General features: G+C 41.3%; 1 protein-coding gene across 7 annotated transcripts in view; it reads right to left on the bottom strand.

The window, feature by feature from the left end:
* The window catches only part of MRTFB (myocardin related transcription factor B), a 292,145-nt gene that overhangs the window by 61,631 nt on the left and 214,111 nt on the right, over window positions 1-16,403 (bottom strand). Inside the window, exon 1 of one of the 7 annotated variants that reach the window (XM_040256576.1) lies at window positions 10,812-12,404. The exons of the other annotated variants lie outside the window; for them this stretch is intronic. Coding sequence (XP_040112510.1) covers window positions 10,812-10,932 — 121 coding nt within the window. The 5' untranslated portion in view covers window positions 10,933-12,404. Of the gene's footprint in view, window positions 1-10,811; window positions 12,405-16,403 lie in introns of those variants that run through there. 7 annotated transcript variants of the gene reach the window in all.

Raw genomic sequence — 16,403 nt, 5'->3', positions numbered from 1 at the left:
ATTTTTCCCTAAAATGCTCCAACTCATAATGTAACAGCTTAGGGGAGAAAAGTCAGTCCCAAAACAAGCAAGTCACTCAATGGTTCTGAACTATATAATTTTTTATCAGAGAAAAAGACCACAAGATACAAAATTAGAACATTTGGCAGTTCTTTCTCAAGCTCATCACATAAAATTTTTAAGTTAAGAACAGTTGCAGCCCAGCAATTCCACTTCTAGGTGAACTGAAAACGGGTTCTCAAACACACACATACACATTCATGTTCATAGCAGCGCTAGTCACAACAGCCAAAAGGTGAGTACAGTCCTGATGTCATCAACACATGAACGGACAGGCAAATTCTAGTCTATCCATACAGTGGAATATTATTCAGCTATAAAAGAAGTGAAGCACTGTATGTGTGACAACACGGATGAATTTGAAAAATATTACACTAAGTAAAAGAAGCCAGATGGCAATAGGTCGAATATTATATGATTTCATGCTGCTGCTGCTGCTAAGTCACTTCAGTCGTGTCTGACTCTGTGTGACCCCATAGACGGCAGCCCACTAGGCTCCCCTGTCCCTGGGATTCTCCAGGCAAGAACACTGGAGTGGGTTGCCATTTCCTTCTCCAATGCATGAAAGTGAAAACTGAAGTCACTCAATCGTGTCCAACTCTTAGCAACCCCATGGACTGCAGCCTACCAGGCTCCTCTGTCCATGGGATTTTCCAGGCAAGAGTACTGGAGTGGGTTGCCATTGCCTTCTCCATAGATGTGAAATATCCAGAACTGGTAAATACAAAGAGACAGCTACTCTGGTGGCTGCCTGAAACTGGCGGGGAATAACTGCTTCATGACCACAAGGTGTTCCCTTGGACTAATGAAAACATTTTGGAACTAGATACAGGTGTACTCGCACAACCCTGTGAATACGTTAAATGCCCCTGAAATCATTCACTTTAAAATAGTTACTTTTATGTTAAGTGAATTTTATCTCAACAGAAAAAATGGAACAGTTGGCAGAACAACAGACCTTAAGAAACCAATTTCTCAATAATCAAATTTCTTAATTCCCACCCATGGCTGGCTAGCCCCCCTCACCATCATAATTCCATTAACCACCAATGGGGACTTTGTCTTCTAATGATTTGATGACTACAATAACAACTATATATTACATTGCATTCCCTGCCATACCAAATGCTAGGTTTTGTTGTTCTGGGTAGGGCCTCTAATTCCCCTTCTAGACTTTGTCCTTGTATCTATAGCACCTTTTACAATGCTCGCCATATAGAAACTTTAATAAATAAATGTGTTTTAATGTTGCATGGTATACTTACAGCATATAACTGAGTTACTATTCTCTAAGCAAAGAGAATTCTAGCCAAATTTAAGAATAAATACCAAGAGGATTTTGTATGTGGCAAGTGATTATCATGGGACAGAACTAATACTTGTCTTGCTTAGTTGTACGAATTTGAGGCTTCAGACATTTTGGAATTGATGTTTGTGACATCTAATTATATTTAAATCTAATTATATTGTTTTGAAGGTAAAAGAAGACTGAAAAGGGGAAGGCTAAGGGCAAAGGAGTAAAGAAGAGCATGGAAAACTGGTAGACAGTAATTTCACCTCCATTTACAATTAATGTGAAATTCAGCTTGTATTAGAGAAGTGTAAAAGTCAATCCTAAAGGAAACCAGCTTTGAATATTCACTGGACGGCCTGGTACTGAAGCTGAAGCTCCAATACTTTGGCCACTGGAAGAGACTCTGAGGCTGGGAAAGACTGAGGGCAAGAGGAGAAGGGGGTGACAGAGGATGAGACGGTTGGATGGCATCACTGACTCAAACTCAAGAGAGATAGTGAAGGACAGGAAAGCCTGGCATGCTGCAGTTGTAAGAGTCAGACACAACTTAGCAGCTGAACAGTAACAACAAAAAGCACTTAAGTACTCTCATAGATGGTAAAAAAGAAACAACCAAAGATTACAGACCTTTTGTTGTATTTTCATGGGTCTAATTTGCCAATTATAAAATAAAGTTCTTCTTCAAGTTGTTTAAAATAAAGGAATACAAAGAGGCCAGAAATAAAATGGTGGTTTGTCTTGTAAGAGTCATGCTATCTGCACTGATTAAGCAAACTCCAACCACCACCTCCTGTCTGAAGCAAAATCAGAGTGACAGTATACACATAAATCTAAACCTCTGATACTACCAAGTACAAACAACATTTTGAGCAGGAATTTTTATATTATGTTATTTTCCATTTAGAAAAAGGAGAGACAACATTGTTAATAAAAAAAAAAAACAAAAAACATGCAAGTAAGTGTTTGAAAGTTAACCTTAGGATTTCTCTGGTGGTCCAGTGTTAAGAATCTGCCTGCCAATCAAGAGGACATGGGTATTTGATCCCTGGTCCAGGAAGATCCCACATGCCTCAGAGCAACTAAGCCCTGTGCCACAACTACTGAGCCTGTGCTCCAGAGAACGAGCCCTGAATAATGAACCAGTGTGCTGCGACTACTGAAGCCTGTGCTCCCTGGAGCCCATGCTCTGCAAGAAGAGAAGCCACTGCAATGAGAAGCCTGCACATTGCAACTGGAGAGCAGCCTGCGCCCGAATGCAACTAAAGAAAGCCCACACACAGCAATGAAGACCTCGTGCAGCCAAAACAAACAAATAAATAAAAAAGAAAGTTAGCCTTAGACTGCCTCGGATAGAAATACAGCCTTTCATCCAGAAAGTCTACTGCACCCTTACGAAGTCCAACTGGGGGTGAGGGGTGTGGGAGAAGAGGCAGGTGGTACAAACTGTGGAATTCTAACTACTACCCCTTGCTGGTAGGGAGGTCACAGTCAAGAATGCAGCATTTACTCTCTGTTAGAAATGAAAGAGCAAAAATGAAGTAAAAACTAAACATGCAAGCAGTCCAGGCTGACGCACTGTAGGTTTCCCGCATTAATCTGCAGCATGAGGTCAGGAAGACAATGTTTTCAACACTCAGCCTTGGAAATTTACAGGCACTTTGATAACTCTGTGGTTGGCTGCTGCTTCTGTTTCCATGGAAACAGGCTGCTAAAAATGGGGCATGTTTCTTTAAACTGATCATACCTTCACACAAATTCTCCTTTCCTTTTTGTCAAAAGTTGGAATGAATTTAAAGTATGCTTCTCATGCTATGACAACGGGATGTCAAGGCAGGGAACCTGGTACAGAATGGCAGGGACAACATTAGCCTGTGGCAGACATACAGAAAGATATTATATGTACCTATGTGCATTTAAAGAAATCTCACTTGGTTAAAAAGTGGAAATAAAGGACACAGTGGGAAAGTGGAAGTATACCACAAATAACAGGCACTTCCAAAGTAAAATCATCTGCTTAATTGGTTATCACCAGCACTGTAAAGAGGCTTAAAAAAAACTTGATTTTCCAGACAATTTTTAACATGTGGGACCATGCTCGTTCTGTACCCATTATATGCCTAGATAAGATTCTTAACCCTCCATGGTTCCAATAATGTTTATTTTTTTTATTTTGGGGGTAATCAAAGATTCTCTGTTTCCCTGCTACATTAGACTCTCAGTGTGCAGCTCTAGGCAGAGGTGCTGACAGCTGAGAGCTCTTTCCTAATCCCTCTAAAATGGGAAAATGTACACTGTACAAAAGATTCTGAAATGTCTTAGTGTAAACTCCTTAGGCAGCCTCTCTGAATAAAAAGACAATTAACAACAAAACAGGAAAACAGTAGGATATTATTCACCTCCAGTTTTTCCCAGAATAGTAAGCACACGCTACTCTCTTGATCCTGGCTCAATATCCTGGTTTTTATTCCCATTTTGTGGATTCAGGAATGGGACATACACAGAAATCACACACAGCTGAACAACGCTTGGACAACATGGGTTTGAACTATACAGGTCCATTTATGTGTGATTTTTTTTCAATAAATACAGTACTTGTATTTTAATTTTACAGATCTTTAGTTAACTAAGTGGTGGAGGGGGGTGTCTGTGTTCAATCAGAGATCACGATATGTGGAATCAAAAGAATCAGGGACTGAGCCCTGCCTCTGCCTAAACTGCTTCAGTTCCTGCTCCCGGTTGACTCATTCATCAGCTCCATTGTTTCTGAGGCAGAGATAGCAGTACTCCCATTTTCGACTGCGTGCAGCGGGGGGCCTCGCCATTCCTAACTCCCACGCTGTTCAAGGGTATACCTACCTGCCTACACACACATGCAGGCCAATTTGCCCACAAAAGCAGAAGGAGAGCAGAAAACTGACACATTGCGTGTGACCCTGATGTCACAGCAACTGCACGTGATGACGCAGGCCAAAGGATGAGCTGCAGTTGTTCAGGCCAATGGGGTGGGCTGGGGTGGGCAAGGCCTTCTGGGAGAGAACAGCTGTGGAGGAGGGAGAAGTAAGACAGAGACCGGGGCTCCACTTGCTGAAGGGACCGGAGTGTGGGTGGAGATAGCGGGGCGGCTCTCTCTCTACTTGAGGAAAGATTCCTGTTAAGATTCTGTTTGAGGAAAGGGACTTGGACAAGGGTGGGGGCTGTGGTGAAACAGCTGTTGACAAACGAAGTATTTTTGAGGCAGGACTGACAGGTTCAGCAACCAGATCAGGTGACAGGCTGTGAGGAGGAGGTCAAGGAACGTGTCAGGGATCCCTCCTATTCAGGTTCCTGCTGTAAGCCGATGGGGGGACAGAGGCGCTGTCTGAGATAGGAGACCCTGGAGGAAATGAGCCTCGGGAATGTTGATGAGTGAAGGCCCAAAGCACAGGAGAGATGCCTGGCACTTGGAGTCTTCGATCCTTGCTCGTTCAGACCTAAACACACAGAGGTTCCTTCTGCTATCTCTTTTATGTGTGTGTGTGTATGTGTATTTTAACTTCTATGTTATCACTCAGTTTCCTGTGTGTGTGCGTGTGTGTCTGTGTGTGCATGTGTATTTTAACTTCTATGTTATCACTCAGCATCCTGCCTTCCAGGCTCTGAGCTCCTTGAACGCCAGAACTTATAGAGCTTTATAACCTCCGGCATGATGCTGTGAAGAAGCAGTCAAATTTCTGCTAAATGATTTCCAATAAAAAGTTAAATTATATAATTTAATTTCACAGGTAGCATATACCCATTTTAAAAAGAACTGAATTACATCTGGGAAGAGGAATCTTTCACTTTTTTCCCTCCATAGCTGTATATTATTTGAATTTAAGAACCTACCTTACACTTCAAATTTAGTAAAAAAAAAAAAAAATTTAATTTAGTGATATCTCACTTGTACAACACTTTTAATTATGTAGAACACCAGCAGAAAATGAAGAAAGAAGAAATTCCCCAAGAAGCAAAAATAGATGTTACAAAGTTCATATGCTTTATTTCTAGAAGAAGGCTAGCTAACATGCTCTATTTCACTTCCTATTTGTCTGCTTCTCCTAGTATGACCATAAATTTTAGTTGCTTTAACAACAGAATCAGGATTCCACTATTACCTCTTATTTGTTGCTTACTTTTCAAGATTGGGCTTCCCTGGTGGCTCAGAGGTTAAAGCGTCTGCCTGCAATGCGGGAGACCTGGGTTTGACCCCTGGGTTGGGAAGATCCCCTGGAGAGGGAAATGGCAACCCACTCCAGTATTCTTGCCTGGAGAATCCCATGGGCAGAGGAGCCTGGTGGGCTACAGTCCACGGGGTAGCAAAGAGTCAGACACAACTTCACTTCACTTCACTTTCAAGATTACAAGCAGCAAATAAAAAAGGCAGAATGTGGCAGATGACAAAGATCAAATAATATATAATGATTCGATGAATCTAGCAATGATCCAGAGATCATTCTCTGTGCAGGCAAATGGTTTATACACCTCACCAATGACTTAAGGCCCCAATGCCTTACGTTCTGGGGTAGCTGTTAATATATAACTGAATTTTAAATTATATCTGAAGGCAGTAATTCAAACGATTATATTGTTTAAGAAGGCAGGGAGGGATATAATATTCTCCAAATACTTAATGCATAATAGTAATATATCTATGAGAGGTAGGACACTGGAGGTGAGGTATAAAAATTAGTCAATGACACTATCTTGAAGAAACAGTATGGTGTAACAGTGAAGACAGTACAGACACCTGTCACAGTAGCAAAAGGTGACATGCCATAAACAGATGCAGAACCAGTCACTGGGAGGATATGACAGAGAAGAAATTAATTTTAGGTGACAGGTTCAGGTGACTTTCTTCAGGCAATGGCACAGGGATTGGGTTTTAAGACACTGTGGACCTGCAAAGCTGTGACGAGCAGTTTCCCAACAGAATCTCCAGCAGTGATGGAAATGGTTTATAAGCTGCACGGTTCTTAACCCCAAGTGGCAACTGAGTAGTTGAAATGTGGATAATGATTTTACTTCATTTTTAATGATTTTAAATTTAAATGAGGCTAATGTACAGTGCAGGTACAATATGTATAACTCCTGTCACTCAGAAGAGTTCTGGTGCTTTGGTAAAGGTATTTATTTAATCTATTTTTCCTAGGCTGAACTACTCAGAACATCCCACATATGCTTCTTTTTTCACACACAGATCTCCTATGGCCATGTCCCAGCACACCGTGTTAACCCACTTCCCTGTCTACGATGCAGTCTTCCACAAACTCCACATACTTCATCCCAACTGCTATTGGTTCCCTAAACCTATAACTCCTCCCCTCAACATCCACAGCTGAGCCACACAATGAAAGCAGTCCAGATCCCTGAGTCACTTCTTAGAGGACCATTGACTAGGAGAGCTGCCTAACCCACCTGGGACTAGGTTTCAAGCAAAAAATGCACTTTCAGTTAAAACACTGAGTTTGGGGGCTGTTTGTCAGAGCATATAGTTTAGTCAAAGTAATATACAAGTCAGTTTTCTTTTTTTGATTATTAGAAAGCTCTGCATATTGAACATCAATTTTTCCTCTTTGAATTAATTTAATACCATTTTGTCTTTGATAAATATGGGATATTACTAGCTGGTAGCACTGGCATAATGATTCACTATCTCGATAATGTTTCATATTAAGCTGCTTATCTGAATTAAATCATCTCAATTTATTTGAATTTCCCTCAAGTTTTGTGATTATTAATTTGTAAGTTGTCAAGTCAGTGATTTGTAACATCCTTTAGTTGTTAGAATCAGAAATTAAATTAAATCTCATCTATGTTGAGCACTATTAGAAAATGTTCTGAACCTTTCACGGATAAATCAAAAGTTGATATTCCTTACTGCTGCTTTGAGAAAAGAAACTAGTCTAAGGGAAATGTCCTTTTTTGAATCTGATCAGAATTTATGACATTTATTGCTATTTCTCACCTAAAGCAGAAAATAATTAGATTCTCCAACTATACCCATGTGTGAGCATGTGTGAGTCACTCAGTCACGTCTGACTCTTTGTGACCCCATGGACTATAGCCCACCAGGCTCCTCCATCCATGGGATTCTCCAGACAAGAATACTGGAGTGGGTTGCCATTTCCTTCTCTAGGGGATCTTCCCAACCCAGGGATCAAACCCAGGTCTCCTGCACTGCAGGCCAACCCTTTACCATCTGAGCCACCAGGGAAGCCCCATAGGTAGGTATATATCAAAAAAGTTTACGTAAGCATTAACAAAACTGTGAGGAGATATGCTTTATAATCCAAATAATTCTCTGATATGTGGTGACAACTATTCACAGGCAGTTGACACTTGGAACATTTTTCTTATAAAGTTTCAACAGGTGTTACTCAATTTTCTTGTTAATGTGTCACATAAACTTTGAAACCCACGATTACTGGCTTTCCCCCTTAAAATAATTTCAGCTAATTAGCCCTGTCAACAACAACAGGAATTCTAATATGTCCCCAAATAAGTAAGAGCTAGAGCAACTGCTTGAGAAGCAGAGCCGACTGCCCACCCCTTGCAGCAGACACCGTCACCCAGCTGTGGCTAGATGATTAGAGTTGAATGGATCAAAGTCTATCCTTCCTTCATTACCAGAAAACTTTTGATTCAGACATTTAAAAAAATCCCAGAGGTTGTTCTTTCAAATACAAAACCAACCTTTGCCAAAAATGAACATGAACACCAAATATGGTTCATGTGAAAGATAATAAATATTTCAAATTAGTATCTCTCAACATGAGGCATAAAGCATAGACATAACTGATGGTCCAAAATTTGTCTTTTGACAAGAGGGCATTGGACCTAGTTAGCCTCCAGGGCATTTTAGTGTTTGAACATTGCTGCCACATCAGTCAACTTTCACGGATTCATAAAACTGACATGTGACCCAGGACCTAGAAGCAGACAAAACTCAGCAGCGGCCTGTCACCCTAGTCTGACAAGCTGACCGGTGGTGCTCATCTGCAGACAGTGACTGTGACACATTGAATTCCAGGGGTTCAAACCTGCATAGGAATCTAGCCATCTTCATACAAAGCCAGGTAAACAGAAGCTTTCTGCATAATTCCGCCTAGTTTTTTCTGTTCTACTTAAATTCAGGTCTAATCCTCTTTTGCTATCACTACCTTTGAGTTAACAGATCACCTTTGATATCTAATTTTTTTTGTTTGGTTGTTATTTTTGCCCTCCACCCTATCTCTAGCAAAAAATCAGCAGAAGTACAGTCTGTTAAGATAGAAAGCAAAGCATAGTCAGTGCAGCTATGGTGAGACAGATTCATTTTATCATGCAATCGTTTCTGTGGAGTGTTTAAAAGCATGAAAGTTCTCTTCCCTTATACATCTTTAAACCAATGAATTTGCATGAAAGTAACAGACTGGTGCGCTGCAGTCCATGGGGTCGCAAAGAGTTGAATGTGACTGCGCAACTAAACAACAACAGATATAAACATGTCTCTACTTTGTCAATATATACAGGATTTTAAAAATTAAATTTTAAGTAGAAGGGAAAGGCAACAAAGGGTGAAAAAATAAGAAGAGGGATGGTTACACTGGCATTAAACTGGGCATCTCATAAAAACACTACCAAGTAGGTATTGTTTATCTTCATTGTACAAAGGTGGAAACTAAGGCTCAGAGCAGTGAACTTGTCCAGGGTCTCAGAGCTAGAAAATGGGATTTGCTCCCAAGTATATCTCACTTTAGGGTCTGTGCTGTCGCTCTGTGACATTATACTGTGGTACATGTATAAATTTGTATAAACTCAAAGCATGGTCACAGTTTTAGGGAAAGAATTGGTATATCTTAAGGCAATTTTGTTGTTCCTGTTGATAATTCCCCTACCCTGTTTTTATACTTTTAATTCTTTCTCTCTATGCTCCTTATCATACTGCTATTGTGACATCTTTTTATTTCTCCAATTCCATTTTCCTCTACTTCCCCAGTTTTTCAAGTAGCATAAAAACAGTTAAAAATGGATGGTGCTAATAGGAGCTTAACACTAGAACCTGACTTATACGATACATAAATAATTCCTTTTTTAAGTTAATGATTTTAAAAATGTAGGTTCCCCTCAGTGAGACACTAGAACGTGTCCTAAAAACTCCACTGGTATCGATTTTATGAGAAATCTACAAGACGATTTCCAGCCAGGAACAGAGGCAACCCCATTGTCTGGCTCCTGGCAACAGCTATTTATACTTCATTGTGTGTCGTCTGTTTCTATCTAGATTTTTTTTTTTCCTCCCAGTACCCAAAAGAAGTTCAACTCCAATAGAAACGACCACTGTTTCTTATTATCTTTTAAATATGCAACAATCTATCATCATATTCTCATAGTTCTAAATGTATGAGAAAAAGAAAGGAGGAATATCATTTTGAAAGCAGCTCAAACTGCAGCTGTGGAAGATCACTACATTTACTGTTTGGGTCTCCAAAAGATGAGGAAGAGCCAGTGGAGAGGTGAGAGGGCGGCTGATGGCAGGAGCTGAAGGCAGATAAAATGAAGAGAGGTTATTGTGGGTTTTTTTTCCTCCTAAAGAATACTAGAAACAAATTTCAAATTAAGCAAGCACTTAGGGTGGTGATTTTCAAATCTCGAATTCAGGAAAAACTTATTCTCAGAAGATTCTGATCTCTTACTCCATGGCCCTCGGTCGCCAGCTGCCGCGAGTCAAGCACACCGGGCACCGGCCTGGCCACGCTGGGGCCAGGACACAGGACAGCCATGCCCAGGCCTTTGGACCTCTTCTTAATCAGGGAGGTACCTGTGCAGCGGCCGCTGACAACAACTGACAGCATTCATAGGCGTATTCTATGCTTTGTTAAAAAAACCACAAGATTACGCACTGTGCTTTAAAAAAAAAAAAAAAAGGATGCAACGTGCATTATAACCAAATAAACTAATCATTTAAAGATATAACTAAGAAAGAGTTAGCTACTTTCCTGGTTTTAAACAATAAAAGTCATACACATGTTAACTGGGGAAAAAAACCAAAACCTTTTTCCTGGAATTATGTGTTTTGTCAACCTAAAAGGAGCAGGATTCTGAGCAAGACCGAAAAGGAAATGGCCTCTCCTAAAGTGGGGGTGAGGGGCACAGAAAAATGGGAGAACATGAGAAAACAGACAAAATGAACCTGGAAGCATCTTACTGAAATGAGGACTGGCTTCTTAAGTCCCCTTACTGTATTACTGCCAAATCCCTAGAGTTCCATCAGTTAACAAATCTTCAGAAAGAGCTACCGAGAACAGCATTACACTTTCATTCCAAAGAACTTAGAGCATATAAGGTACATGAGTGGACAGAGGGCAGACACACGGCGTGGGAAGGAGACACACACGCTCAGGCTGGTTCACAGGAGGGTAAATGTGGCCGTTTTGCCCCTGTCCACAGACAGACTGACCTTCCTTGAGACTTTTCTGGTGGCTCCCTTCAAGGCATTCCTTTTCTTTGAGTGGCTCGAAATCGCCAGCAGTTAAAATCTCCGGGAAGCCCTGTTGCTGCTTCTTGGAGCTATCGATCATGGTGAGAGGCTCCTGGAGACAGGCAGCATCCAGCAGAGGAAAAGCTCAATCTGCCGACCAGCAGAGGCCGGCACTGGGAATCCTCTGGTCCCTGCTGGGTGCCGGCCGCCGGCCCCCTCCTCACTATACCCCGATCCCTGGGCAGTTATATCTTTAAGCAGCTGAAGGCAGCCGTTACCCTTTCGTTCCCAGCTTGACCTGCAAATCCACTCCTGCTGCTGGAAGCCAGAAACTCTCTCCCACGTTGGGAGGCAGAGCTATGGAGGCACGATGCTGAAATCCCACCCCTTTTCCCAGCCAGCCCCCTTTCCCTTGCCATTCCAGCCTCCCCCGCACCCGGGACTTCAATCTGCAGTTTGATGGTCCGCATCATCTGACAAACACTGACTCAAGCAGTTAAAAATAAATCCCCTAGTTGTTAAAAGAGAAGACTTTGCTGATACCTAAGAAGACAAATTGCTGCCTGTGGTCTCTCTCCGGCTCTCTATAAACACAGCCGTAGGCTGTGGAAATACTTTCTATCAGCCAGCCAAGCACATCCATTACTCATTAAGTTCTCCAGCTAAACAAACGGTGGTCTAGGGCATCCGAAGGAAGAGGGTCTTATCGCAGCAGAGGCACCACAGTGAATAAATGTGCTTCTAGCATATCTGGATAAAAACAGAGGCATGTCACCACCAACTGCTCTCGTGGGGCGCTTTTTCCGCGTCCGGCTCTCCCGGCACAGCCACTGCCGGTGCTCCCTGTCACAGGAAAATGCCCGTAACTGCAGCTTTCTGCCTTCGCCAATGCAGACCCAGGCGGCAGTTTTCCTTTGTGCCACTAGTCGGCTGAGAGAGTTAACATCGCCATGATTGTGGGAAGGAAAAATCTCCTCCCCTGTATTGAAGGCAGAGACGGAGAGCTTCTAGTTCATAACATATTCCACCAGCAACCAGCCAAGTTTAATTTCACACGAGCTATCAACAATGAGTACCTCTCCCCTGGGTCACTGGCTTCCACTAGGCACAGGGATGCTGCCTGAAGGAAATCTGCAGGTAAGGCAACTCCAGGCAAAGTCAAAATGCCTGCTTTTACACACACCAAACACCTACCTATCCAGAACTGGAGCCAAAAGAATCTCATTTTCACAGTCTGAAGTCAGCTCCTATGAAAAGAGCTCCCATAAAACCCATTAGAAATTTTAAGAGCAGGAGACTGAGTCCTCTTCCATGAGCAATCTGTTTTTGTTTTGTTCACTTTTTAAGTAATCAGCATCTAACAGTGCCTGGAATAGCAGGAGGGAGTTCTCAACAAATACTTGTTGCATGACTGAGTGAATGAATGAAAGCAGAAAATCATATTCAGAGCTCTTCCGGTGAAACTCAAGAGTTCTGAAGAAGTCCTAGATCAGTGACCAAGAATCACTAATTTCTAGATGAACAACTACATGCTCTTTAAAGGAAGCACATCTTCTCTTTAAAAGAAACCACACACATACACTTTGTGCATATGACATGACCCCTTTCTGGCAAAAAGAAAGGCTTACATTTTTACAGCCTGGAAAAATCAATATTCTCTTCCTCATTTAACAGAGATGGGGACTGGATCAAGATTCTTTCCTTTGTCCCTGGTTCCAAGGCTTGCGTGGCCTAAATCCGTGCTGTTCTAGAAAGATAGCTATCTATCCTTCTTCAGCGTCTCTCGAGAATGGGATTACACAACACATGGCATGCTTCTTGTCAACTGAAATTCCTTCTGAGGCAATTTAAGCCCATCGTTGGTAGTCTAAACCCCTGCAGGAACAAACAGGGATGAACTTAACACACTGCCCTCAAACGCTCTGCTACTATTTCTGATGCTAAGGCCTCCATTCTTCTAAATTAACTGTTCCTACACCTTTAAAGGAGTCAGGAAAAAAAAAACAACACATTTTTTGCAGACATTCTTTGGCCCAGTTCAAAGAAGGTTTTGCAAAGATTATCTCATTTAATCCCCAATAGTCCTTTGCAATCACTATGATTATTTGTACATTCTAGACATTTTATAGACCAAGACCAAAGTCTTGTAAGCTTGTAAGCAGCCAATCTGAAATTTAGCCAACACTGGCACTACAGTGCCTGCTGTCTTCTAAAACATGCTCCGTTTCTAGGCTTTAGTTTGATCTTGGGACAGGTTTAACAGCAGAGACCATTACTGGTTATTGCCTTCGAGTAATTCCACTCCTGGTGAGGGAGAAGGCAGGCAACATAATCATACTAGAGTGCTTTGATGAGTCAATTTAACTTCTCCTGAAATAATAACAGCAGCCAACTTGGCTGAGTGCTTACAATGAGCCACAGTCTCAGTGCTCGTCATATATTATCGCCTTCATTCTGTTGACATACCTGTGATTTCAATGTTGGTATCCTAATTTATAGGCTTTCCAGGTGGCTCAGTGGTAAATAACCTGTCTGCCAGTGCAGCGGACACAAATACGAGCCCTGGGTCAGGAAGATCCCCTGAGAAGAAAATGGCAACCCACTCCAGTATTCTTGCCTGGAGAATCCCATGGACAGAGGAGCCTGGTGGGCTACAGTCCATGGGGTTGCAAAGAGTCAGACACGACTGAACGTGCATGCATATATATCGATCCTAATTTACAGGTGTGAAAACTGAGGCCTAGAAAAATCAAATATTTTGTCAGAGTCACGTATCTTGTAAGTGATGGCCGTGGTTCCAAACAGGCAGCTTTGCAGGGTTCATTCTTAACTGCACTGCCAAAGGAACAATAAAAACAATAAACCCCAACACTCTCTTTTTCAGAGATGCTACTTTTAAAACTGTACTCAACTGTTTTTTTGGCCCCAGGTTTAGAAGCCTGAGTATATTCAAAGCTCCATCAGCCATTTAAAAATTCTTTATTGGCCATGTTTGTGTACGTATTTAGTATGTTAAAACGTAGAACAGTCTTAAGGATCCTCTGCAAGCTTATTATTTTTTACCTGATAAATATAAAAGATCTCAAAATAAGGAAATATTTTCTGGCTGTAGATTTGTATTAAAAGTCTGCCTCTGTAGTTTTGAAAGCGAATAATAATTTCTCTAGTGGTGAATAGGCCTGAAAGGGCATTTATTTTGCTATTTTAAAAAATCTGAAATAATTTCAAGTTCAAAGAGCTCTATTTCCATGAACCATCTGCAAGGAGGCTCTAACACAATACCTCTACCCTACGTGCTCTGGTTTGTAATTCTTACAAACAGAGCTAATTCTCCAATGTAACCACAATATGACCATCAATATCAGGAAATTAGCACCGACATATCACTGCCACCTACAGACTCTATTCACGTTCTGCTGGCTATCAGGACATCCTTTATAGTAGAAGGACCCAAACACCTAAACCAGGATCACATATGGCACAGAGTCTGAGTCTCTTTAGTTTTCTTCCATCTTGAACCGTTCTTCAATCTTTCTCGATGTTTCTTTGCTTGACTTTTGAAGATTACAGGGTGGTTACTTGGTAGAGTTACTCTCAGTTCTTTTGATGTATCTTCAAGATTAGATACAAGTTATAACAGGAGTATTTTTGGCAGGAATACCATAGAAGCAGTGTGTTCTTTCCATCCCATTAGGTGGTAGGGGACAAATTCAGTTTCTCTCATAGCTGACGGTGTTTATCTTGACTGAGTTATTAAAGTGGCAATGGCCAGCTTTCTTCACTGCAAAATATATTTTTCTCTTGGTAATTAATTATTTCATGGGGCTGAGTTATTTATTACTAGCACGACTGCCAAATGATGGTTTTGAAAATTCTATCATTCCTTCTACATTAGTGGTATATCCTATTGTATGAAAAAATTCTCTTTATTCAGTTTATGTTATCTATTTATAACAGTAAGGACTCAGTTATTCAAATTTCATTCAATGGCTTATAAAATGTTCCAATCATTCCTTATTTTGATGCTCAAATAATTTCAGATTTGGCCCATGGGAATCCCCTTGAGCTGGCTTCAGTTTCTTACTCTTCTGATCTCATCATTCTTTGAGCACTTTCTTACTTTTAGGCATTAAGACGTTCTAAGCTCACCTTTTACTTTTCCTGCTCCATTGAGAAACCAAGGTGTGAATTCTGGGTGTGCTCAATGCTATTTGGGTGTCACTATTCCCAGGCCTTTTCTGAGTCAGACGTAGGATATATATCTGAGTTTATGTGTGTCTGTGTGTGTACACAAATGTATTTATGTGTCTCACTATTAACAGATGTAAATATAGACCTATATTTAAGTACGTAGGATATATTTAATATTTATATATATTTAAGATGTAGGATATATGTTTGAGTTTATGTGTATCTGTGTGTGTACACAAATGTATTTATGTGTCTCACTATTAACAGATGTAAATACAGACCTATATTTAAGTACACACATCTATATTTATTTATATATATTGAAAACCATGAGTTCACCCCAATGCCTCCACTTCCAATCCAACCCCACCGGGTCAGGCTCAGTTTCCTTCTTTTCTATATCTGTAGGGTCCTCCTCCTATAGTGAGAATCTTGTCCCTTGGGTCTCTGCCACCCCACTCATGGATACCCCATTCACCCCATTACTCTCACGGCTGTGGCCAAACCTTAGGGAGGTATGTCTCCCCACCCACAGGCTCTGAAGCCCTGCACTGGACCTCTGCCCCCACTCCCACAGGACAGCTGCCTTGCTCAGCCCCACTTAATGTCTTTCCGATTGAATCAGGGCTGGCGAAAGGAAGGAGACTAGCTTTCCCGCCCGGTAAGAAGAGCCCACAGTTGTCACGTGGACTGCTTTCCAATACATCTGCCCTGTTCTTTACTAAATGTGCTATATCATCAGCATGTGGCACTTGGCTCTATTGTCACAAGTGGCATTTAACTTCAAATGATAAGTAACTTAGTTCACTTTGGTTATGATAAATCTGCTTCCACAGTGTTTGTGTCTATATGCAAGAGTTGTTTTAGTATGAAAGAGAATACCATAAATCAAGTCAATTTTCCCACTACCCCAAGCATAGATATTTAATAAGCGTGAGAAAAGCTGTATGGCTTGAGACTAGGAACAATCCAAGAAAGGCTTCCGGGAATCAGAACAGAAACAAACGTGGCTCAAGGGACCTACACAAAAACTTGGCAGAGTCAACATATGCTTATAAAACTGCTGACGAAAAAGACCATCAGTGTGATGATGCTATGCTTCAACAAGGAAAAACCTGAGGATGTTAATGCTCCACCAACGTAAAACACATTCAAAAATAATGAGTAAAGTAATTAGCAGCAGAATGCAAGGAGACCGCTAAACACTGCATGTACTGGGCCCCCGGGATTGAGGAAGATGCTCTTGTCTTTTGTCTTCCACCTCTTGGTGCTTTGGAACAGGTACGCAGGGATCCATTCACTGGATCAAATGCGGGCACTCTGGGGCTTTTTTCGCACAGTCTGAGCACAGTATCATGACATTTGTAGAGGCATAATCAG

Source organism: Oryx dammah, unplaced genomic scaffold (assembly GCF_014754425.2).
Source record: "Oryx dammah isolate SB20612 unplaced genomic scaffold, SCBI_Odam_1.1 HiC_scaffold_2, whole genome shotgun sequence".
In the NCBI taxonomy this organism is placed as follows: Eukaryota; Metazoa; Chordata; class Mammalia; order Artiodactyla; family Bovidae; genus Oryx; species Oryx dammah.
This window is presented reverse-complemented; position numbering and strand designations above follow the sequence as displayed.